The 26,348-nt window shown below is 36.3% G+C and overlaps 1 protein-coding gene across 8 annotated transcripts in view; it reads right to left on the reverse strand.

Moving 5' to 3' along the window:
* Positions 1–16,921, reverse strand: part of crtc1a (CREB regulated transcription coactivator 1a) — an 18,280-nt gene extending 1,359 nt beyond the window's left edge. The window contains exons 1-14 of one of the 8 annotated variants that reach the window (XM_058761278.1): positions 16,699–16,921; positions 15,075–15,191; positions 14,845–14,972; positions 14,654–14,713; positions 14,267–14,361; positions 14,038–14,123; positions 13,919–13,959; positions 12,413–12,624; positions 9,488–9,624; positions 9,195–9,371; positions 3,913–4,017; positions 2,231–2,317; positions 609–789; positions 1–471 (exon numbers count right to left, since the gene is read on the reverse strand). The exon at positions 1–471 is cut by the window's left edge and continues 1,359 nt beyond it. In XM_058761278.1, coding sequence (XP_058617261.1) covers positions 266–471; positions 609–789; positions 2,231–2,317; positions 3,913–4,017; positions 9,195–9,371; positions 9,488–9,624; positions 12,413–12,624; positions 13,919–13,959; positions 14,038–14,123; positions 14,267–14,361; positions 14,654–14,713; positions 14,845–14,972; positions 15,075–15,191; positions 16,699–16,788 — 1,722 coding nt within the window. In that variant the 5' untranslated portion in view covers positions 16,789–16,921 and the 3' untranslated portion in view covers positions 1–265. Of the gene's footprint in view, positions 472–608; positions 790–2,230; positions 2,318–3,912; positions 4,018–9,194; positions 9,372–9,487; positions 9,625–12,412; positions 12,625–13,918; positions 13,960–14,037; positions 14,124–14,266; positions 14,362–14,653; positions 14,714–14,844; positions 14,985–15,074; positions 15,192–16,662 lie in introns of all 8 variants that reach the window. The other 7 variants (XM_058761264.1, XM_058761274.1, XM_058761270.1 and 4 more) reach the window with 7 other exon arrangements.
* Between the last annotated feature and the right edge of the window lie 9,427 nt (positions 16,922–26,348).

The raw sequence follows: 26,348 nt of genomic DNA on the forward strand, positions 1-26,348 counted from the left end.
AGAGTTAAAGGAACCACAATTGCTGAGGTGTGAGTGTATTATCCTAAGAAACGATGGGCTGCTTGCTCAAAAGGTTGATTCATTAGATGTGGCAGCACTGTTTTCCCATTTTTCCCCTAGCATGCTGCGACAGCATTCTCAGCAATCTCTTTCCAGAGGATGGGCTTTGAGAAACAGGGTCAAGTGTCCCCCAGACATGCTGCTTCTCTCCCATTTAAACACACCAATCTCAAAGAAGGACAAATGAACATCGTATACCTAAAGATTACAGCCTGTCCATCCGGAAAGCATCTTCTGTTGCAGTGTCGGCCAGAACCATGTCTGGATCGTTGAGCATGTGCAGACCGTCCAGCGTCAGCGGATCGATTTTCAGCTCATCCAGAGGGAACTGGGAATCTGCGTCAAAGCTCACGTCACCTGTCAGAGAGTTGAACAACTCTTTGTATAGGCTCAGGGGAGATTCTCCTGCAACTAAAAGATGGGTAATATAATATGCTAAACTTTTAGAGGGACCTCTTTGATGCCTGGCTTCACGGCAGCACCGTCAGCACACGTGTAGCAAAGGTACATGCAATATTATGCAATATGTAACCGGGCAGGTGCAATACCTGTGAGAATGATGTTGGGGATGTTCCCATGGCTGCTGTAGCCTAGCTGCTGCGCGTCCTGCAGGCTGCCGTGGCTCCCGGTGAGGTTTAGCATCGCAGCTTGAGAGTAGTTTAGAGTGGATCCCTCAGTGTACAGACTGTTTGAGCTGATGGGATTCTCAATCATGTTAAACTGCTCCAGCTAAAGAATCAAAACAAATTCAATGACTATAAAGTAAAGGTTGACGGAGACAATCAATGGAAGAATTTTTTTTCTGCCAAGTTAAAAATGTAAATACTTTTGCTGTCATTGGATACTCATACCAAAAACAACTTTTGGATACAATCACACATGTAGTAGAATTTACTTATATTTTATTTAAAGAAATTTTATTTAGCAAGGATGCATTGAATTGATCAAAAGTGACAGTAAAGACATTTATGAAGTTAAATTAGATTTCCATTTCAAATAAACGCTAATAAACGTTCTATTCATTAAAGAATCCTTTCTGTATATTACGCAACACGACGTTGACAATATAATAATAATAAATATTTCTTGTGTAGCAAATCAGCATATTAGAATGATTTCTGAAGGATCACTAAAGACTGGAAGGACACTAAAGACTGGAGTAATCGCCAGTTTTGCATCACAGGAATAAATCAAAATTTACAAGATATTCAAACAGAAAAGTTAGAACATTTTAAATTCTAATATTTCGCAATCGTACATATTTTCTTTTTAAATAAGTGCAGCCTTTCTGAGCATAAAAAAACACTTTCAAAAACATTAAAAAATATACATATGATACACACTATATATACACACACCTGTGAATATATACACACACCTTACCACGTATACCTTTAATACACATTTATCTTACCAGAACCTGTTTGGCTTATTGGCCTAAATTTAAATATTGCAAGAAGCCCTTTGGGATCAAGTCTGACTTTGAAGACTGGTATTGCAATATGGAAATCCATAACCTTTTCTATTTGTCAGCAGCAATTGCAAAAAACAGAATATAAATAAATATATTCAAAAGAACCATAATGGTTCTTTTGAATATATTTATTTGTATTCTGTTTTTTTTATTATCATGTACATTATTATATATATATTACAATACATTATAATCTATATGAAAGTACTGAGGTATTGTCGGAGGATATACGGTTTTAGGGGGAATGAGGGATAATGTCATAATTTAATGTAATTTAGTAATAATTTAGTTTTGCCATTTTAAAAACTAATAGCAGGTAAAGCATGTGTTTGTTGTATTACACAGAAGAGCAGACAGAAACGTTAAGGGGGACTGGAACATGACACAGGGCGGATTCAAATCTATGTCCCTGTACGACTCTTTTGTGCTGTAAGCATGTGCTTTTCCCACTGTGCCACTATTGAAGAATAGTTGACAGAAAACACTTCGCCTGTCATCTCAAAGCTTTCAGCTGCCCTCTAGCGGCCTGTACATGTAAGGAGCAAGGAATTAATTGTTTATAGACAGGTTCATTCTTCTTATGAACAGATAGAAATGCACTACAATTTTATATTAATGTGACCAGCGGCTTGAAGATGGGCTAAAGCAGTTAAGGTACAATTCTAGTAATTTATAGCACAGGCATAATGAGCTCACCTGCTGAGACAAAGCGCTGGTCTGCCGAGGGGACAGCTGCTGGTCATAAAAGGCATCACCAAAGACACTTCCGAGAATGGATGAGTGCTAAAACAAGAACACATTACAAATAACCATCCACGAAGAGGCTCAAGATAATGACTACAAATCACTCACAAAGGCCCTAAAACAACATATTTAGCCCAGGAGAGGATCTAAATCCATGAACAATTCTGCGTCACAATTCATGATGCAAGATGACAACACTAATTCTGCATCACCATGTTTGACATGAAGACATTTTGGCTCATTTCAAACACAGAAATATGTTGCAAGTGTACTCTACTGAAATGTAACACCTTGTTAAAGCAACAGATGAACAAAAACCTAAGCCTAAATATCTAAAAAAAAAAAAAAAAAAAGTAAAATATTTTTAAAAAATATCACTCAAAATGGCTTTTAGAGACCAAGAGGAAGGAGTTGCACACCATTATTTCCCACTCTAAAACGCTCCATCTGGATTTTAACAGAATCCTTACAAAGCAAAAATCTGTGATTTTTTTCTTTCTTTCTTTTTTTGTTAAAAGAAAATGTGCAACACAGACTGTGGCATCCATTGCAACAGTCAGTGAATTCTGGCCAAAGGCAGGAATGTCTAAACCTGTTCCTGGAGGGCCACTGTCCTGCAAAATTTAGCTCCAAGCCTAATGAAACACATCTGAATCAACTAATCAATGTCTTCAGACTCATTAGAAACTTCCAGCCAAGTGTGTTGGAGCTAAACTCTGCTGGACATTGACCTTCCATGAGCAGGATTGGACACTCCTGGCTAAAGGCAAAGTGAAAATGATTATTTTTTTTCTACAAGACTATATAATTCTGTCTGATAATACCAACTAGGATATCTAACCTTTTTCAGGTCCATTATTGGACAGAGCAGAGATCCTCTGATACATACTATATAAAATTCAATGTTGAATTTTAGGCTACCATGTAATTACATGCATATAGTACAATATTAATTTATTAAATGTATGTTGTTTAGATTGCAGAGCCATTATTGATTTATAAAGTAATTTACTTGTACATTTTCAGTTTTAATGAAATACTGTATTTCTACAACATTTTCTTTCTTTTTTTCACAAACACAATAAGAGGTCTGCATTCTGAAAAATGTCTCTTCTATGAATCGTTAGGAAGGCTTTTGGCTGAAGCAGCATTTTTTTTTTTATACATTCCTGCTCCAAAATAATAATTAGAACATACTTTTTTTTCTCCCAGAGTGAAGCCCTCATTATTTATCATTTTGAAATATTACTCCTCAAGTCTGTAATTATTTCATGGTTCAAAGCATTTACATTACAATAATTAATCAAAATCAAAAGACAATCATTTCTGTCATACTGACGCAACCATCAATTTTGCTCAAAATGCACAATATGCACATGATCCGGTGAAAGGATGCATAACAGCAATGGCACTTTGAGTATGGCGTACATTAAAATCGGCCTATAATCGCTACTCAGCATGATACACAGAACAAGTAAGTGGTGCTCAGACACACAGCAAAGCAGCCGGGATCAGAGAGACTGGGAGACACGACTGGACTTGGACACACAGAGCGGCTAAAGGGACAGGCTCCAGATCGGCTCCAAACAAAACAAACTACAGGAGGAAGCAGCGGCTGCTGGATTCGCCCTTACTTGAGGCGAGCCCCCCGGAGAGAAGCCTTGATTGGAGACCGGAGAGGTTGGAGACTGATTGGCCGAAGACCCCACCCTACAGCGGTACTGCTGGAGGGAAGCAGCCTATATGGGACAACACCAAGTTAGACCAGCAGAGCCCCTGTAGGGGACCTCTGACTCAGGGTATGTGGCCTGTGGCTCTCAACAATTTACAATGTCTCTTGTCATGTAAACTTTTCAGCCAGGACATTTTTAATAGGATATTTTACTAGGACCTATAAGACTACTGATTCTTTATAAATTGAATTTTTTTTTTTTTCCGTCTTTACTTGGTAGTATGATATTCAGATTTCTTCATTCTGTCAAGACTGTGGAGGTGTTATAAACCGAACAAGCTGAGAACTAAGAAAGAAGGAACACTGCTTGTTAAAATTCATTACTTACTCTACCAGTCAAATGTCTGATGTGTTTCAATTGTGTTTTGTATGATTTTAAAATGTTTGTATAAAGTTCATCTACATACACTAACGTTCAAAAGTTTGGGGTCGGTAAGAATTTTCAATGTTTCTGAAAGAAGTCTCTTATGCTCACGAAGGCTGCAAAATAGTAATATCATGAAATAATGACAATTTTTTTTATTAAATAGTTATTTTATTTATATTAAATAATATTACAAATAGCTGTTTTCAATTTAAATATATTTTAAAACACCATTTAGTCCTGTAATGGCAGAGTTCAACAGCGATTACTTCAGTCTTCAGGGTCAAATGATCCTTCAGAAATCATTGTAATATGCTGATGAACTGCTCAAGAAAAAATTCTTACCATTATCAATGTTGAAACCAGTAGGGGTGACGATAGACAATAGTCAACGATTCGATGCTTTCGATAGGAGGAGCCTGATTCGACTCCCAATCTCAGTCGAATATTCGAGGGGTGTTATGATCATGCCATTTTGGCAATATGGGGGTGCTCAAATGTCTGATTTCACATAGAACTACCGGTTTTCTCCAAATAAGCTGATATACAGCCTATTATGATAATGCTGTAAATAAGAATCTGAAAAGAAAGAAGCTTTAAATAAATATTTTAATGTGCGTGAATAAATCCAACCACCCCTATAGATGACTGCGGTCAGGCCAGCCTCCACTTTGAAAAACACAGTCATTCTAGCCGAAACGTTATTTTGTGGTGCACACATATACTGTGCGTTACGGTAATAGCGTGTTAAAAAAGATCAGAGGAAAAGCTATCTTTAGCTTTCATTTATTGAGCCAGTTACTCTGTCAATGAATGAATGAATAAATAAATAAATAAGACCAATTAATATGAAAAAAACTGTCTAATGAGAAATAACAAAATAAAAGCCTTTTATAACTTGCATATAACCATTTTGTATCTGTAAATTCACATAGCTATAAAAAAATAAAACCCCCCCTCTCCACAAACAAGTTTCACTTTAGATTAACAGTACACCAGCCCAGGATGTCACTCAGTCAGATTTAGGACGGTCTGATGCAGCATTACGTAACAAAAGCCCTACAAAAACCTCATATATGACCAGTTTTGTCTTTAAATTCAGATAGCTCTAAAAAGGAAACTCCCTGTTTCCACGGACCAGTTTCAATTCAGATAATAGTCCACCACCCCGGGGGTGTCGCTCAGCCAGTTTCAGAACTGTCTGATGTAGCAATACATAATAAAAGCCCTCCAAAAACTCATATATGACCAGATTTGTCTTTGATTTTGAAGAGCTCTAAAATTGAGACTCCCTGTTTCCACAGACCAGTTTTAATTCTGATTGACAGCCCACTACTCCAGGGCTTTACTTAGCCAGTTTCAGGATGGTCTGGTGTAGCATTACATAATAAACACCCTCCAAAAATTCATATATGACCAGATTTGTCTTTCAATTCAGATAGCTCTTAAAAAGAAACTCCGTCTCCACAGAGCAGTTTTATTTCAGATTGACAGCCCACTACCCCAGGGTGTTACTCAGCCAGTTTCAGGATGGTCTGATGTAGAATTACATAATAACAGCCCTTCAAAAACTCATATACAACTAGTTTTGTCTGATTTTGAATAGCTCTAATAGAGCTATCTGAATTTAGACAAAACTGGTGATATATGGGTTTTTGTAGGGCTTTTATTGTGTAATGCTACATCAGACAGTCCTAAAACTGACTGAGTGACACACTGGGGTGGTAAACTATTAATCTGAATTGAAACTGGTCTGAGTTTCCATTTTAGAGCTATCTGAATTTAAAGACAAAACTGGTCATATATGAGTTTTTGGAGGGCTTTTATTATGTAATGCTACATCAGACCATCCTGAAACTGGCTAAGTAACACCCTGGGGTAGTGGACTGTCAATCTGAATTAAAACTGGTCTATGGAAACAGGGAGTTTCCTTGGTTACACTTTACTTGAAGGGGTGTGCATAAGACTGACATGACACCTTCATAATCATGACATGACACATGTCATGAATATGAAGGGTTTTTATGCACGTTTACGACAACTGTCATTAAGTGTCATTCGCTCAGTTAATGCAAAGACGACATTGTTTGAGATGTCTTTGTTATGGGCTAGGGTTAGGCGTAAGGGTAGGGGTAGGGTTAGGTCATTAAAAATGACATAACTGAGTGAATGACACTTAATGACAGTTGTCATAAACATGCATACAACCTCCTTCATATTCATGACATGTGTCATGTCAGTCTTATCCACACCCCTTCAAGTAAAGTGTTACCATTTCCTTTTTAGATCTATTCAAAATCAGACAAACCTGGTCATATGAGTTTTTGGAGTGCTTTTATTACATAATGCTACATCAGACCATCCTGAAACTGGCTAAGTTACACCCTGGGGTAGTGGAACGACAATCTGAATTTAATCTGTCCTATGGAAACAGGGAGTTTCCTTTTTAGAGCTATTCAAAAATCAGACAAATCTGGTCATATATGAGTTTTTGGAGGGCTTTTATTATGTAATGCTACATTAGATAGTCCTAAATCTGACTGAGTGAGACCCTGGGCTGGTGTACTGTTAATCTAAAGTTAAACATTTTTGTGGAGACGGGAGTTTTTATTTTTATAGCTATGTGAATTTACAGATAAAAAATGGTTGTATGCAAGTTGTAAAAGGCTTTTATTTTGTTATTTCTCATCAGACAGTTTTTTCATATTAACTGGTCTATTTATTTATTTATATCAGACCGTTTTAAACTTATTTATTCATTCATTCATTCATTGACAGAGAAACTGGCTCAATAAATGAAAACTAAAGATCGCTTTTCCTCTGATCTGTTTTAACACGCTATTACCGTAACGCGTAGCATATGTGTGTACCACAAAATAACGTGGCGGCTAGAATGACCGTGTTTTTCAAAGTGGAGGCTGGCCTGACCGCAGTTATAGATGTAAGTTTCACTTTCCATGCGTGACCGACAGAAGCATCTTGGCGGCATGGATTTAAATCTTTAACAAGATTCAAACTGACACAGGCAGAGTGAAAGACTGAGTGAAAGATTTTTTCGATCAGGTAGGGTAAAAGTGATTTCAAAACATTTCAGCCGGTTTATATATATCGTGTATATATTATTTATCTCGTATAAAATGCATTTGGTTGAGTTACGCTGCAGTAAAGCTCTTCATTGTAGTACTATGGTGATTCATTCAGAGCCGCGCAGATAGCCTATGTTCATGCATTCAGGCATTTTGTGCAGATAGCCTATAAGTCGTGATATTAACGTTATGTTATATAAATAACGAAGCGTATTCTATACAAGATAAATGAGTTAAATCCCATTGATTAAAAACCTTCTATCAAATGCTTCATTCTACTGGTCATCTTCAGCGCGCGCAGCTCAAAACAGAAATGCAGAACATTAATAACTACTGCCATATATATAACGTTATAATGAGAGCACTGTTGTAAAAAAAAAAATTGTGAATTCTTAGGGTTTCGCTGACGTTTAATGTTAATTATCTTTTAATCAAAACATAAAACATTATTTACACCTTTTGTATCTGCGAGGCGTCCGTTAGGCTATTGTCCGCGTGTGTTAAAGGGATAGTTCGCCCAAAAATTAAAATTCCGTCATCATTTACTCACCCTCAAGTAGTTCCAAACCTGTATGAATTTCTTTGTTTTGCTGAACACAAAGGAAGATATTCTGAAGAATCTGGGAAACAGAGCAGTTCTGGGGCACCATTGACTTCCATAGTGTTTTTTTCCCCCAACTATGGAAGTCAATGGTGCCCCAAAACAGCCTGGTTACAAACTTTCTTCCTTTGTGTTTGGCAGAACACAGAAATTTATACAGATTTGGAACTACTTGAGGGTAAGTAAATGATGACAGAATTTTCATTTTTGGATGAACTATCCCTTTAACGTCAGTATTCATGACTGTTGAATGCCTGACTTGACTCTTGGTAATGTATTTCGCCCCGCCCCCAAACATATGATTCGAAAATCCCGATTCAACTATGAAAATCCTTAGTCGGGGACACCCCAAGAAACCAGTTGTGCTACTTAATATTTTTGTGGAAACCATCATAGATTTCTTTTCAGGATTCTTTAATAAACAAAGTTCAAAGGAACTTGATTTGGAAAGAAATCTTTTGGAACATTATAAATGTCTTCAGTTACTTTTGTTCAATTTAATGCGTTCTTGCTGAATAAATTATTTTTTTTATTACTTACCCCAAACTTTTGAATACTAGTGGTATTTTTCTTTGCTTTTTTTTTTTGTTTCTTAATTTACCCATAATTAAAAATAAAGCAAGTCATTGTGAGAAAAAACAAAAACATTGTGAGATTGCCACTTCATTTGAAACTTTATCTTACAATTACCCATTTTTATATCATTTTATATTCATTGTGATAATAAAGTTTAATAAAGTTGTGAGAAATAATGTCACAATTTATTTTTAATTACTTTACTCTGAGATGGAAACGGGCTTCCATAAAACAGTAGAAGAAAGTCAGCCAACAAGTACATGGCAAACATATGAACTCCAGTAATTTAAATACTAGTGAGAAAAACGGAAGCTGCAGAGAGAAAGGGAGCTGACTTAAAAAAAGCTCAAATTTAGAACAATTTTGATTTAGCTTCTTTTCCCCACTACACACTCATTATTGCTAATTTCTGCATTTGTGTATAATGAGTGGGTATGCCCACATATTTGACTGGTACAGTATTTGTTATCATTCTAAATTAAATTAAACCATTTATTGCCCCGTATGATCTGACTGACAGACCGTACATGGAGGTAAGTGTTAAGATGTGATCTTACCGTGTTAATATCAATGCCCACAGAGGTTTGCGTCTGGCTGCCAGAGACAGGTGGCAGCTGGGTGTTCTGCTGGAGCTGAGGAAGCCCACCGACCCCCTGTGTCTGTGTGGACGGCTGACTGAAGAACGCATACTGAGCCAACTGCTGCTCCAGCGTCATGGCGTCTATCGCCACCGCCTATTCAACACAGATCCAGATTGAGAAGCTCTATTAGCATCTGAGTGATTAGATTAGCATCTGATGTTCCTTCTGTAAGACCAGCTCAACACTTGAAGGAATGAGAGCAGTGTTACCTGTGCGAGAGAGAGCGGAGGAGAGAGGGTGGGCGACAGCTGCTGAAGACTCGGGTGCTGCTGGGAGTCTGTGTTGAGGATCAGGGGAACTACATTCTCATGGCGGCGCTGAATGCTCACTGTCGCTGTGGGCTGGGCTGATGTCACACATGATGAGAGTAATGACAGATTTTAATACTTTAGACATACATGATAATGTTGACATTCACACTCATTTACAATTTAAGAGAAAGAACATTATGTTATTAAATGATTCTGTCAGCAGCTCTTCAACACAAATCTGACCTAAACGGCATCTCTGTGTGCTTCAGTCCATATTGCGCATGTCAAATAAAATCAACCATAAAAAAAATGTACAACCTACTAACAACAGAATTCAGTACAGAGTTAGTTACCATCCAGCTAGTAGTTACTAAGCCTCTAGTGTGGATTTTATTTTCCAATTTATGTAAGAACTTATGAATGGCTGGGGCAACCCTTCCCAGATGTTGAATAAATAGTTACTAATGATTTTCAATGAGTGTGAAAATCCATTTAGATAAGATGATATCAAATTAGATGAAATGTTAGAAGCTAGCAGACAAGAGTTATTGGATTGTTTTAACCAGAGAGAGAATAAAGTGGCATCTAATACATACATAATACAATATTTGGGCTTATGTTGCCCACAAATGTCCAAAGTTAGTCTTCATAATCAGAGTGTTATTCCAGTAACAGCGCAGGATATCTTTACACACAAATACATATCCTAAAACAGTGGTTCTCAAACAGATGGACGGGGCCTCAGCAAATTTCAAAGGGGGCCTCAAGACAACTTAAAATAAATTTAATTAACACAAACAAGCATTAAATTAAGCTAAAGCAACAAGATATTTGAGATAAATCAAGATTAATTCACCCTCTCAATAAGTGTATTTTTTTCGTTGAAGAAACAGAATTTCCACCGTCTAGAAAAACCTGGATATATGAGGTAGCCTAATTTTAAAAATGTAATTTCTATATAACATGTAAAGTAATAAAATCTTAAAACACCCTGGGCATTTTTTATAAACAACATACAATTTTCTAGTTATGTCAAGCACTACATTTTTTTTTTTACTGTGCAGAAAAGTAATATTAATATTAATAATATTTTAAAACAATCTCTCTCCAGTAAATTACAAACATTTTATCTTAAAGGTAGCAAATTAATGCTATTGTTATCTCAAGCTTTTATCACCTTCATCCCTAGCCAAAGTCAAACCTTTCTTATGTAGAAAAGGCTTTGAAATTGTTATCCATGCTTTTATCTCGTCATGGCTCGATTATTGTAATTCATTGTTTTATGGGTTGCCTGTCTCTTCCATTTCCCATTTTCAAATGGTCCAAAATGTGGCTGCTCGTTTGCTTATGGGCAATAAACGGAATAATCTTACGCCCATCTTACACACTTTGCATTGCCTACCAGCAGACATGTTCACAAGTCTCTGAGGTCCAAGTCAAGTCTCAAGTCTTTGTTCTATTTATTAGCAACAGTTCTTTCAGCTAGTTATTGAGGCTAAATTGGTTTTGAAATACTGATTTCACAATATGATTTTCTCAACAACAAAAAAAAAAAAAAAAAAAAAAAAAAAAAACTTAGAAATGAAAAGGTGTCAATTTATTAATTGTCCGGCAAAATGCTGCACATTTCTTTGTAAAATTGAAATATGTCAAACAACAAAACTAAATTGAAATTTTAAAACAAACACCTATCAATCAAATAAATAACACAAATTAAAGAAATCTCATATAAACAAACTAAGGCTTTGTCTGTGCTTTTTTTCAATTTAAAATTAGAGGCAACCACTGTGTTTTAAACACAACACAATCCAAACAAATCCATACATGCAGCATGAGCAGTTTTTAATCTAAATTGGATTGTATAATTTCGAAATTTGAAGCAAAAACAAAATGGTCTGACTTTAGTTTTGTGAAACTATTCTACATAAAACATCTGCATGAAACAAAACAGCAGACGGGCTGAATTAATGCAGATTCACTCTCTACCAGCAGGTGGCGCTTGAACAGCAATTAAACATTGTTTCCTTGGTTGCCGCTTTAAACAAAGCAGTGCTGCTGTTATGAACACTACTTTAATATGCATTATACAGAGGCAAGATGAAAAGAAAACACGTTTTTTACGAGTCTCACGAGTCCAAGTCAAGTCCCAAGTCTTTATTTATGCGACTTAAGTGCGACTCGAGTCCAAGTCGCAGACTTGAGTTTCCATCTCTGGCTACCGGTTCAATACCGCATTGATTTTTCAAAATTTGCTGTTCGTTTATAAAGACCTTAATAATTTAGCCCCCAAATACCTCTCAAACATAATCCTTATTCACAATCCCACTAGATTGCTTAAACCATTACCGGTAAAACTTTATTTTAAGGTGTCCTTGTTACACATGTTAAATGTACTTACTATTATAATAACAATAAAGTATGCATAATTACATGAAAGTAACCCTAAGACAAACCCGAATCCTAACCACATAGTAAGTACATGTAGTTAATTAATATTACTCAGTACTTAAAGTTCTGAGTTCAAACCAATGCTAAAAACTCATCTTTTTATTGTGCTTTTTACTTATTTTAACTATGTTCATGTGTTATGTACAGCACTTTGGTCAACCAATGTTGTTTTAAATGTGTTACACAAATAAATATGAGCTTGAAAGAAGAAAAGTCACGTAAATTCATAGGTTAGAAAAAGTTGTTTTCAGAAAGCCCTGAAAAACATCAGCTTTTAAAATTTGTGGAATTCTGAATCATATAATTATTTTAGTTAGTTTTCAAAGCTTGTCATTACAGCAGATGTACCAGTGAAAACCTATTAACCTACATGGGGGCCTTGGAGTCAAAAGGACTGAGACCCACTGCCCTAATGCATATGCTTGTGAGAATCACCTTGGCTGACAGACGTGAGGCCCATGTGAGTGTTGGCCAGGTTGCCAGTGCTGTTGGAGGCACTGAGAGAGGACGAGGAGTCATCAGGGTCCAGGGGTGTGGGGAGAGGAGGGGGAATCTGGATATTGGTCAGGTCTGGCAGAGAGCCGCCCGTGTTGTGTGCCACTGGGATTAGAGATACAGTCATTTCCTGATCTGGAGATGGAAATATGCTGGGGAAATGACAAGAGGGACGTTAGAAGGAATTGGGATAAATAGATGTCAACAGAGAGAGGCTGTTGTACCAATTATGTTTTGATAAAACATGGCTGTTATAAAGGAGTAGATATGACTAGATGGCTGTTGGGTTGAGATAATAAATTGGTAATTGTTTGCTCAAATGACCTTGACTCTTCAATCTCCAAATGATAAGTGCTGCATGGTCCTTCCATTTACATACCCACTACTTTACACTATCAGTAGGTGCGTTTACATGGAGCATTGTAATCGGTTTAAAAGTCCAATCCGAATGAAAATGCTCCATATAAACACCTCAATTGGAATAAAAATGTCCAAACCGAATGAAATTGTAATCGGTTTGAGAGGGGTGGGATAAACCTTTCTATAAACCGAACAAAATTAAAATCCTGCCATGTAAACGCGTTAAACCGATTACTCTGCGTCTACGTCATCACGTCAAGAGGTCGGGTCGTCAGAACGTGAACGTGATGTCAGCAACGGTACATTCTGTGATTTGGGGACACCGACACTACAGTAGAGACTGGGTAATAGTGGAGGTATAAAGTTAAAATGTCAATTATACAGTTAAAACACATTAGAAAGGAGAACGCTTGCTGTGTTATGAACGATCTGCTCTCATGGCCGGAGTGAAAAACGGATCTGAATGACGCGCAATTTTCTGCTTTTCAGCTTAGAAACAACACAATGGTGATAGTGAAAGTATATAAACAACTTGACCAAAATTTGCCTTTGTCATTTGTATTTATTACAGAGTCATAATTTCCAATCTGCTTGAATTTATAAGCGCTCACGCAATAGTGTACGAAAACACGCTTGGAAATGTGATATAGCTCGTTGCGATCACTCTCCGTGTTCATAAAGCAACGATCCTTTGATTCATTGTTCAGCAACTCTTGGTAAGAAATCGTGTATTTGTTCCATTTAAGTACAGTAAAACTTTGTATGATTTCGTGATTTTCGTGTTCTGGCCACATGACTAGCGCTCGAATGAACGCAAGGGATTCAAATATTACCCGTTTATTCTAAGCAAGTGCAAATACGGGCGTTTTTTCCTCTGGTGATTTGTATTTGTTGTCATGTAGGCTACTTAGCGTGTCCCAAAATTGAAAGCACCGGCACATGTAAACACTATATCGGATTAGATAACGTCTCATGTAAACAGTCCACCGAATCTTTCAATAGGAATTAATTTAATCGGAATGACAAAAAAGTGTACATGTAAACGTGGCTAGTGTCAATAAGAAAATCCAATGAGACCACACTTACTTGATTCCAGGTATTTTGTTTGACTTGGGCCTTGAAGTAGTCTATGAAAAAACAATAAATACTTCATTGATAAAAGATTCCACAAAATTCATATAAAAGAAATCTATTTCTAAATGTACCTTTTTGTGATCCCATATCTGCTTTTGACCTTCTTTGTCCATGTCACGTTCAGGGTCCCCTGTTCCTGGCATAGTGAGAAGAAGAACTAGTACATAGAGAGGGATGAAATCATACACTGAAACAAGTGTAGGAAAAATCTGACAGTTCACTGCAATTTAACGTTATCGATGAAAGCATTTAATAGATCATAAAGCAAAAATTTTTAAATAAAATAAACATTTTATTAACCTTGTTTTGGCTGAAAATCTTGAGACCCTCCTGCAAAAGCATCTTGTGGGTTTGGGTTCAAAGTGCTCTGATGCAGGGCAGAGTCTGAGTTGGTCCTACAAAACAAGCACAAACAAATAAAAAAAAATCACATAAGGCAACGGTCTCCCCTTACTACAATTAAAAGTTTAAATTTTACCACAAAAGGATCAAGAAATTTTAGATAATTACTGACATAAAATATTCAAACTACAACTTAGTAAGACATCTTAGAAATTGTTATGTAAACATTAGTAAACGTTGGCTATGAAGAATAATTACTGACATGCAATTTCAACAGCTACTACTCCTGCACATATGCACAGTCTTCAGCACACGCAAGCAGACTGTGTGAGTATAAACTCTCACCTCCTCCAGCTGGTATCAGGTGGGGGTGACAGATACACAGAGGCGTACGGACAGCTATCAATGTGAGATTCAACATTAAGGACTTCATAATGTCAGAATAAGTGAATCGCAGACATTTGAAACAAATATGCTTTCGTAGGCCACACAGACCAAAATATCTGTCTGCATTCATGAGTAGACTCATCAAGGATATTTGACGGCCATGTTTGTCCACAGAGAGAGGTCTGCGGTGTGGTGACGTGATGCGATTCCTGTCCCGGTAGACCCTGTCCACCAGCCCATGGTGACGAGTTGTTCTGCTTGTGTCCAATCCTGAATTCTGAAAAGGAGTCTGATGAAAACCAACAAACTTGAAGAAGTCAGTACACAACTTACATTCCACATATGCATTCTTAATTTCACCTGTCAAAGTGCTCCTTACCTGAAAGGGAAGGTCAATGGTGGTGTTTCCAATCTGATTGACATTTGGCAAAGAGCCACCATAGTACTGTCCTCGGTTCTGACCGAGCTGTAAATACTGAGTCTTCTGTAATTGTAACTGCAAGAAAGAAAACAACCAAAAACTGTGAGACAATATACAAGTAAAATTACCCAAAGGGGCTTCTGATTATAATTCATCATTGTGTCATTAAGTAAGGTCACAAGAAGGGAAATCTTGTAACGATAACTGTATTAGCATCCACACCAAAGCATGATAACATTCTATTTATTATAAGTGTGTGCACAGTTATGCCAGCTTACGCTTTAAATGTTCAAACTCTTTAAAGATTCTTATTAGCTGTCAATCTTGTTCAACAGCTGGAAAGAAATGTGATTCCAAAACATGTGTTCCTCTGTGTCGTTATCGTTATAGCTGTCATGTGGACTTCACTGTTTTCATAGAATTAGACCTAGTATTATTACAACTTTATTGTTATCATCCTTGGTATGAACAGGAAGGAATAGGTGTAAAAATCTTCCAAATAAAAGTCCTAAACAAGCTGCTCAATATATTTTAGCTACTTTTTATTACAGCCCTCTCTCCAGTTACATCTGATGTCAAAAACATACAAAGATAAGTGGCTATAAGTTGAATTTGGATTTAACAACCTGATGCCTTGTATATTATAGATGCACTAATAAACCATACTAGGCAGGCATATGTTATCATGAATATGCCACAGATTAAATAATATACATATATAATAATAATGGTAAAAATTGAAGATTTAAACACTGGAAAAAAGTGACAAAGGTTCATGGAGAGTTACAACTAAGAAATGCAATTCACTGGAAAAAAAGCATGTATTAATTTAGCAAACACTTTTGTCCAATGGGACTTCAAAATGAGGAATACAGCATAATGATTGATACCAAGTTCCAACATTGTAAAAGAACACACTGAAAAATTAAACAGAAAACAAAAGAAAATTGTGAGCTCTGAAATGGGCAGTATTTAGCCTGGATCTGGATTGGGATGTTAGTAGAGCACTGCCTGTATAATCACAACCCTGTCATCATAGTTTGCTGGAGTCCTTATTTTGGGCATAAATGCACTGAGCAATAATGCTGAACTGAGCAAATACATTGTTGTGTATGGCTTAATTATTCACTGAGTGCTTGTAACATTCAGATTTAAGCCTCGGGGAACGAATGACGCCTGAAATTAATAATTAGATGCTAAAATACACTGGATACGGCCTTGATTGCAGTCAGCTAGAATGGCGAGACTGTACTGTGGCTGTCAAACACACATGCTCGGTCCATTCACACTCCTCCACTGCAGCTGTGAGCACGGCAACTTTTATAAGGCCTCGTCGTGACCGACTGTTTATTATCAAATATCTCAAAGGCGTCCATTGGAAGGCGACCTATAAATCAACGCTAAAGATAAAGGCGCACTGGAGAGGGGCGTTTGTTATTGTTTACGTCCAGACAGGCGGGTTCAGTGCGTGTCGTATCAACACAAATCCTGCCCAGCAGCTCTTGCTGATCAACGCTGTCAGAAGAGAGAAAACAGTCACACTTACACGCGCCGCGCGAGTAATGCTCAGGTCTTTCATCACCTCCTCGAACGCAGCTGTCTCTTCCGCTTGCTTCTGGTTGTGTAACGCGATCTTTTCGCTGAATTTTCGCGGATTATTCGAGGTCGCCATGTTTCGCTCCTCTTGGGCTCCGCTCTGCTTCAATGAGACGCTGCTGCGTGCGCGCGTCCGTGCGCGTGGGTGTAGTGAACACGCACATCTGGGGCGCGCGCGAAGATCGAAGATTAGAAATGAGAAGGAATTAGCGATTCTGATTCTTTCGATTCAACAATATGGAAAATTAGGAAATTAATATTAGGGAAAAATGCAGTTATTGCACTTTCTGTTGTCAAATAATGGGATTTATTTTACAGAATAACAAATCAAAATGTTGGAAAGGCGTGACTTTTATAGGCTATAATACAATACTTCAGTCTTCACTATAGAAAATATAAAATAACAAATAAAAATGTGGAAACATCAGTTTTTTAAAAGTCGAGTTTTTATTAACATAACATTTACAGTTCGTTATTTCTATTTAGCCTATTTATTTATTTTATCAGATTTCAATTTATTTGTTTATAGATTAATTTATAAGTGTTTTGGTTCGCTAAAATATATATATATATATAATATATATATAAATATATTTTATAAGATCATATAAATTCATATATAGCACTGGTCGCTATATAGGCTATTGTTCATTCGGCAAAAAGAGCCGGTTTATGTGAGTCGTTTGTTCGGGATTCAGAGAAGACAGGCTGTGTAGTTTATTTAATCCAGGGTTGTTGTTTTTTTGGGGGGTTTTGTTCAATTGTTAACCAGCATCTGTCAGTACTGAAGCCACATTTTCAGAACTCTTCACACATTCTGTATGCGGGCCAAACTGAATCATTTTTCATTGCTTTAAATGCATTCAATGACCACATTTCTAAAAACTGATAAAAGCACATTCAAATCAGAACAACGGCAAACGGTCCATTTCTGAAGGAATTATATTGAAATATAAAATCTTATCAGAATATTTACTATGAAATTGAATGATAATTATTCCAAACACAGTAACTGCAATTTCTGCAATTTGAAAGCCAAGCCGGGTGTCCTACTTTTAGTCTTTTTTTTTCTCTCTCTGTGATCTTTTTATAAACAAATGGGATGGATGGCTTTAGAATGATTTTCTTTAGAAACATGGATCAAGGAAGACACATTGGTGGAGAAAAAAGAGTGGCAGAGAGGGAGGACTAACCTCACATACTAGTAGGCTACATCCATCCATCCATCTATTCCTAGTGCTTGTCCTATAGGGTCACGAGGAGACTGGAGCCTTTCCTGAGTCATAGGCAGGAAAATACCCAGGACAGGTGGCCAGTCCATCACAGGGATGACAATCACACAAACATTCATATTCACACTCACTTACAGTCTGTAGTTCACCTGTCCAGTACATCTTTGAATTGTGGGAGAAACCCAGAGGAAACCAACGTCAACATGGAGAGAACAAACACGCAGAAAGGCCTACTGGTGCAGCTGGGACTCCAGTACTTTTTTTTTTTTTTTTTAATTATTGCTTCAGAATTGTTAGGGTTTTTAGCTTTTTATTATTATTATTATTATTATCATTTTTTATTTTTCCCAGGTAAATTTTGTATATGTTGATGGGTTTTTGTTTTTTGTAATTATTGCTTTAGTAATCTCGCCTTTTTTCCTTATATTTTTTGGTATCTAAAGATGTAGGGGAAAATAGCTGCTTTTCTCATTCATTATTTTCTTATTCAGTCAGTAAAATGAAATGATGCTCTCATCCTATACTGAAATACTTGTGTTAAAATCATTCACACTTCAAAGATAAGAGTTCATGTAACTCTTCCTGTTGTTAGTGTTTTTTAGATCAGTGTGTTATGAATGGCAATGTATGTTTTCTGAATGAGAATTGCTGCCAGTGTTATGGTGGAATGAGATTATTTTGAGGCATATTAATTGTTTTCATCAATAAGACTATGTTGGTCACACTGTAGATATGTTAAATTCACACTGTAGATACAATTGTGTTGATAATGAAAAGTCATTACAAAATCCCCATATTTATTTTTAATTGAATTCTACACTCTTAAGAATGGTTCTATAGAGGTTCTTTACATGTTCTAACAGTTCTATTTAAAACCATATCATCATGAAGAACCCTTTTATGCTAAAATGATTCTTTGTGTTAGAAAAAAACACTTTTCATCATGTTTTCCTTTTAACATTGTGAATGGCTTACATACTATTTCAGCCTTCATAAACATAACTGTTTTTACTTAATGGAATAGTTCACCCAAAAGTGAAAATTCTGTCGTCATTTACTCACCCTCAAGTTATTCCAAACCTGTATGAGTTTCTTTTTTTTCTGTTGAACTCAAAGGAAGATATTTTGAAGAATATGGGTAACCCCACTGGAATATGGAAAAAAAATACTATTTACTAATAAAAAAATACTAATACCCCCCCCCCAATATCTTCTTTTGTGTTCAGCAGAAGAAATAAACTTATGCAGGGTTGAAACAACTTGAGGGTGAGTAAATGATGACAGGATTTTCATTTTTGGGTGAACTAAAAGAAAAAAAAGAGACACACTGTAACTCTAAACTTCCAGGTGTGTTTCTGCATTCAGTTAATGCATCATTTTGGCTATTTCCCATGTTAATAAAAAATAAAAGTCGTTGCAAGCCGAAGAACGACAATCTGCTATCTTTTTAGAGTGTAATGAAGAAAATTTGCAAATCTACACTGATGTTGTTAGATGTCGGGTCCACTCAGACATGTCACGATATCAGTGTATTATGCATGCTTGTTCAAAGTATTTGTTGTTTTTGCTTTTTTAAAAATAAGTAAATAAATAGTTTCTTGCAGTCAATTTGATTAATATGAAATTAAACCCTTTTAACTCTTTTGTAAAATGCTGTTAAACAGAACCACAGCAAGCATGGTGTATGTAAAAAGGAAGTGTTTTACAGCAGCTGGGGAATTTTTAAAAGAGAAAGAGAAGTTGTGTATAGTCGAGATAACACCTCACCAAGATATCACTGAGATGTGCAATATGTGCAGTGGATGTCAGTGTCAGTTGCAGGCTTGCAGCCATCATTTTACTTCAATAGGCCCGTGTTTCACTTCAGACAGTCATTCACGATTCTTGATTCAATATTTTTTTATAAGCGATCTTTTTGCATCACAGTCCTGAAAATGGAAACAGATACAAAGAAGTGAAATCCTTGCGACTTGAAGATGGAGCTTTTGTTTTCTCAGACTAACTAATAGGCTACAGTTAAGAACCCATTTAGCCTCTGTTTATCTGTCTAGAGCAAAGCTAACACTGGAAAATCCTGTTTTCAAAGTTTTGTCTAGTAGTTTAGGCAAAGTAGTCAAACAAAGCTGTCTGTTTTGTGTAACATACTAATACAACATCTTTAAAAAGCTATTTCCAATGAAACCGGAATTATTTTCCCCGGGTCATGGATGTAAATTGGATTGGAGTTAGGGGTTTTCCAACTGTTGATGCTAGTCAAGATTATCGAGAACGGGCCTCAAAGTGACACACCAAGTGATTAAACAGTGTTGTTTTTTAAATCAAGAATGATGTAGTTATTTCCAAACATAATGACCCTATTTCATCCTCACCGTTTGCCCACTAACAAAAATGAAGAATCATACAAACATATGCGAGTTTTAGGGCAAATGCACTATTTTTAACACCAGGGGGTGATATAACCTCAAAAGATAAGGACATTGTCCATAACTTGATCTTTATTCTGACATTGTTTTGCCCTCTTTTTGAAGCCACAATGTATACAATGTATATTAGTCCCAGCAAAAAAAAAAAAAAAAAAAAAAAAACAGTGAGAAAAACAAGCCTTATTGTGCTTACTGGTCTTGCAATGTTAGCATAACCTAAGTTCCTCCTTTTCATAGAGGATGTTCAAATGTCTGTCAGCATTACCCACAACATCTGAGCTACTTTCATTTTTTTCTTTCTTTATTTCTTTTTTCTACTTTTGAGCTTCAGTTGGTCTAGTAAATCTGCTTTCATTTCTGTTTATTCTAGATTGTCACATTTAGTGGCTTTCTGGCAGGACACTTATGTGTAGCATGCATTGTTCATGTAATTGCTTTTAACATGATTTAAACTATTTATTTTTGAAGGCTAGAGCAATGGATAATGTATAAAAATATAAAACAATGTATAAAAATATATGCCATAATTTATGGATTTGAGAGGTTATGATCAGTCATTATTTGCATATCAAACTCCTATTAACATGAACCCACAAACCTCGTTATCAGAGCAGATGTATAACTCTTTATAGGAAGTCAACAGGAAGAATGATTTAGGGGGTGAATTTCCAGGTTGCATGACTATTGCAATGAAAGAGGAACTTTTGGGCTCTTTCTGCAAAAAAGAAACGGCAAACGGCAGCTTGACCATTTCTGTCCGTCACCGTGATACAGATATAGGTGATACAGTTTCACCTACACGATACGGTAAGGTTATTTCCGTTATGAAAGATTAATTTGAGTTACATAAGTACAAATAATTGTTTCAATGTTAATTTGATGAATTTCAGTGTACATCACAGTACTAAAATCACTTTCTCTTGTGAAATACATAGATGTGAATGTTTTCTTTGAGTGTTTGCTTTCATTATAGATGTAATAATATAATTTTTCTATCTTTTTTAGACAATGGTTGTAAATAGCACACTTGGCCCATTTTATAATTCTACAGAGGATTGCTCGTCTGACAGCAGCCCCGAACTTGGACTTGCTGTTGGTTTGCCTATATTCTTTGTGGCTTTGCTGCTGGTGGGGATAGCAGCGTTTTTCTGGTTTCGACACAGAAAATCAGTGGATATAGAGTTATCTAACAAACTTAAGAGCCAAGATAAGAGCCACGATGAGCATTCCAGGGAGTCTCCATACAGTGGATATGCCGGAGGACATCAGCCCACACCCCAGAGCCCAATATATGAGAACTTTCATAGTGGACAGTCCAATCAGCACGAATTTCAGAGGAGTGTACAGAGTGAGGACACACACAGGTAAAGTACAAAGTCAAACCTGTATGCGTGTGTAAGCCACTGCGCTAATGTAGATCATTAGAAACTGGGTGATGAGAAGGCTGAAAAGTCTTTACAGTAGAAACGGAATTTCCTGTGAAGTTTTATTTGCTATCTGTTTTGCAAGATCACAGTGACATACTGAATGTGTGGCAATAACAGTCAGAGAGAGTTACACTAAAGGAGTTTTTATTTTGCAGCAATATTTATTGGGTTATATATTGGTGCAATTCAACTTGTTATAAGGATTTGATTGAATTTCCAAGAACTGAATTTCACTTTTGCCCCCATTTAGAGACCATCAAGCATACCTGCAGTGTGATCCACATGATGCAATCTACAGCAATGATCCTGCCCTCTTCCATCCAGATCAGGCTGAATTCTCTGAGGATGTTTACATCATGCCAGATGCTTGAAAGTCTGATATGTTTTGCTGTCCAGTATTAATCCCCAAAATGTTCAGTAGAATCATTTGTACTGGCATGATGTGAAATAATAGCAAGTCTTTATTTTCAAAGGGTGAAATCAAGGGCGATTCAAATGCCCTCACAAACATTACATGAGCCAATGTAGTTTATTGACTGAGTACACTGTGAGACAGCAAAACATATTCATGACCTCATTGATCACAGTTTAACAGGTGTTTCTGCCGATTGTAAATAATCCCCGCTGAAAAGACCAGTTTAGACCAGCGTGAACGTACCATGCTGTACAGACTGCTTTGTACTGGTTTGGTGGACCAATATAACCAAGTTCTTGTTGAGATGTTGGTTCATATGCTGGACTTTTCAGCAAGGATGGGTGGACATTCACACATTTTAATGTTAAAAATATTTGCTTCCTGAATTAATTAAATTGGTCAACTATTGTTCAAATGTTTGTGGTCAATAAGGTTTTCTTTTAAACAAATTATTACTTATATTTAGCAAGGGCACACTAAATTGATCGAAAGTGACAGTAAAGACATTTATAATGTTACACATGATTTCTATTTCAAATAAATGCTGTTCTTTTGAAAAAAAAAAAGTTTTCATATTTTCCACAAAAATATTAAACAGCACAACTGTTTGCACAACATTGATAGTAATAAGAAATAATATTTGAGCAGCAAATCAGCATATTAGACTGAATTGTAAAGTTGTCATCATGTGACACTGAAGACTGAGTAATGACTTCTGAAAATTCAGCTTTGCAATCATAGGACTATTATTAATTATATTTTAAATATATTTAAATTGAAAAACATTACTTTAAATTTTATTATGTTTTATAATATTGCTATTTTATTGTATTTTGATCGAATAAATGCAGGCTTGGTGAGCATGAGAGACTTTCAAAGACATTACAAACTGTTAATGTCACATGCCTCTTATTTCATAAGGATTATGCTCATGTTTTCACATGCAAAACTTGTTCTTCAAGCTTTCATATTAATTAGAGGGTGGCAATAATTATCCATCTTGGCTTGTCTTATGATCTTTTTGTCACTGTGACTCACTGAATTCTTTACTGAAATATCTCCTCTCTCAGCGATTAGCTACAAATTAGCTGAGAGTGTCTTTTCCACTTCCACAACTAAATGAAACAAGAGGAACACTAGACAAGCAGGCGGTTTGATGTGGCACTGTGAAATCGCCATGAAATGTCTCAGTCAAAGTCAATTCAGTCTTTCTTTGCCCTTGTTTGTCTAAGTGTTAATCATACACATCTCTCTGAAAATGTATAAAATACGTGGTTTCTTAAAATTTCTGCATATGTTGACAAGTGACTTTGTCAGTTATATTTCTCAACTGCAGATCTCAGATGAGATTATTGCTGATTAAAATATGCTTTCATTTTACCTCAAAGTTATAATCAGTTGAAGTCCATTTAACAGAATTTAAACATTACATTGACCCAGTCCCATTAACCTACATTGGATGGCACTACTGCCTTCATAAGGGCTCAAAAACAGGGCTTAAGCTTGAGTCACTTGCGCTGTATGTATATATGTATATTTTAAAGCGTACATGCATTTTATTTTTACAAACCTAAACATTTGGTTTGTGAATTCTGCTTGTGGACTTTTTAAACTTGTCAGCCAGATAAGATCATGTAATTTGTTGACATAGACAAAGTAAGAATGACTTGTGATGGTCCTGGTACACTCTCAGAAAAAAAATGTCTTTGTATCTTATTTACCTGTAACTGGTACATTAGTGCCGTGAAGGTACATATTAGTACTTTAAAAGTACATATTAGTAAAAGCATGTAGTACGTTAAGTATATAGTACATGAAGTGTACATATTAGTACCTTTTTTTCTGAGAGTGTAGCTTTAGAAAGAGCAGCCTTGAAAGTGCAAACTAATCATTAATGTAATGTATGCCATCATTTTTCAGTAAAAGTGATTATGAACTTATAACTGTCTTGGTGTTTTCTGCAAGCTATTATTGAAAAATGTCTTTGTCAAAAAAAAAAAAAAAAGATTCGAACTCGGGAAGCCCGTATAGTGCAATGGTGCATTGCTATTGGCGTCGACAATTTTAAATAATATTAAATAATAAATGTGACCCTGGACCACAAAACCAGTCTTAAGTCACTGGGGTATATTTGTAGCAATAGCCAAAAATACATTGTATGGGTCAAAATTATCAATTTTTCTTTTATGCCAAAAATCATTAGGATATTAAGTAAAGATCATGTTCCATAAAGATATTTTGTAAATTTATTACCGTAAATGTATAAAAACTTCATTTTTGGTTAGTAATATGCATTGCCAAGAATTAATTTGGACAACTTTAAAGGCGATTTTCTCAATATTTAGATTTTTTTGCACCCTCAGATTCCAGATTTTCAAATACAGGTGCTGGTCATATAATTAGAATATCATCAAAAAGTTGATTTATTTCACTAATTCCATTCAAAAAGTGAAACTTGTATATTATATTAATTCATTCCACACAGACTGATATATGTCAAATGTTTATTTCTTTTAATTTTGATGATTAGAGCTTACAGCTCATGAAAGTCAAAAATCAGTATCTCAAAATATTAGAATATTTATATTTGAGTTTGAATAAATGACCATCCCTACAGTATAAATTCTGGGTATCTCTTGTTCTTTGAAACCACAATAATGGGGAAGACTGCTGACTTGGCAATGATCCAGAAGACGAACATTGACACCCTCCACAAAGAGGGTAAGTCACAGAAGGTCGTTACTGAAAGGTGTGGCTGTTTACAGAGTGCTGTATCAAAGCATATTAAATGCAAAGTTGACTGGAAGGAAGAATTTGGGTAGGAAAAGGTGCACAAGCAGCAGGGATGACCGCAAGCTTGAGAATACAGTCAAGCAAAGCCGATTCAAACACTTGTGAGAGCTTCACAAGGAGAGAACTGAAGCTGGAGTCAGTGCATCAAGAGTCACCACGCTCAGACGTCTTCAGGAAAAGGGCTACGAAGCCACTTCTGAACCAGAGACAACGTCAGAAGCATCTTAACTGGGCTGTGGAGAAAAAGAACTGGACTGTTGCTCAGTGGTCCAAAGTCCTCTTTTCAGATGAAAGTAAATTTTACATTTCATTTGGAAATCAAGGTCCCAGAGTCTGAAGGAAGAGTGGAGAGGCACAGAATCCATGTTGCTTGAAGTCCAGTGTGAAGTTTCCACAGTCAGTGATGATTTGGGCTGCCATGTCATCTGCTGGTGTTGGTCCACTGTGTTTTCTGATGTCCACAGTTTAGAGCACTTCATGCTTCCTTCTGTTGACAAGCTTTATGGAGATGCTGATTTCATTTTCCAGCAGGACTTGGCACCTGCCCACACTGCCAAAGGTACCAAAAGCTGGTTCAATGACCATAGTGTTACTGTGCTTGATTGGCCAGCAAACTCGCCTGACCTGAACCCCATAGAGAAGAACCCCATAGAGGAAGATGAGAGACACCAGACCCAACAATGCAGATGAGCTGAAGGCCACTATCAGAGCAACCTGGGCTCTCATAACACCTGAGCAGTGCCACAGACTGATCGACTCCATGCCACGCCACATTGCTGCAGTAATTCAGGCAAAAGGAGCCCCAACTAAGTATTGAGTGCTGTACATGCTCATACTTTTCATTTTCATACTTTTCAGTTGGCCAAGATTTCTAAAAATCCTTTCTTTGTATTGGTCTTAAGTAATATTCTAATATTTTGAGATACTGATTTTTGACTTTCATGAGCTGTAAGCGCTAATCATCAAAATTAAAAGAAATAAACATTTGAAATATATCAGTCTGTGTGTAATGAATGAATATAATATACAAGTTTCACTTTTTGAATGGAATTAGTGAAATAAATCAACTTTTTGATGATATTCTAATTATATGACCAGCACCTGTAGTTGTATTTTGGCCAAATATTGTCTGAACCTAACAAACCATACATCAATGGAAAGCTTATTTATTCAGCTTTCAGATGATGTATAAATCTCAATTTCGAAAAATTGACACTTAAGACTGGTTTTGTGGTCCAGGGTTACAAATGTGAAAAGTATGATTAAAATGTAGACATTAAATAGCCTATCAAATTTCATATACTCAAAATAGATACCCCAGTCCTGGCTGCAGAACGCTTGCTTAG

This window comes from Onychostoma macrolepis, chromosome 02 (assembly GCF_012432095.1).
Source record: "Onychostoma macrolepis isolate SWU-2019 chromosome 02, ASM1243209v1, whole genome shotgun sequence".
In the NCBI taxonomy this organism is placed as follows: Eukaryota; Metazoa; Chordata; class Actinopteri; order Cypriniformes; family Cyprinidae; genus Onychostoma; species Onychostoma macrolepis.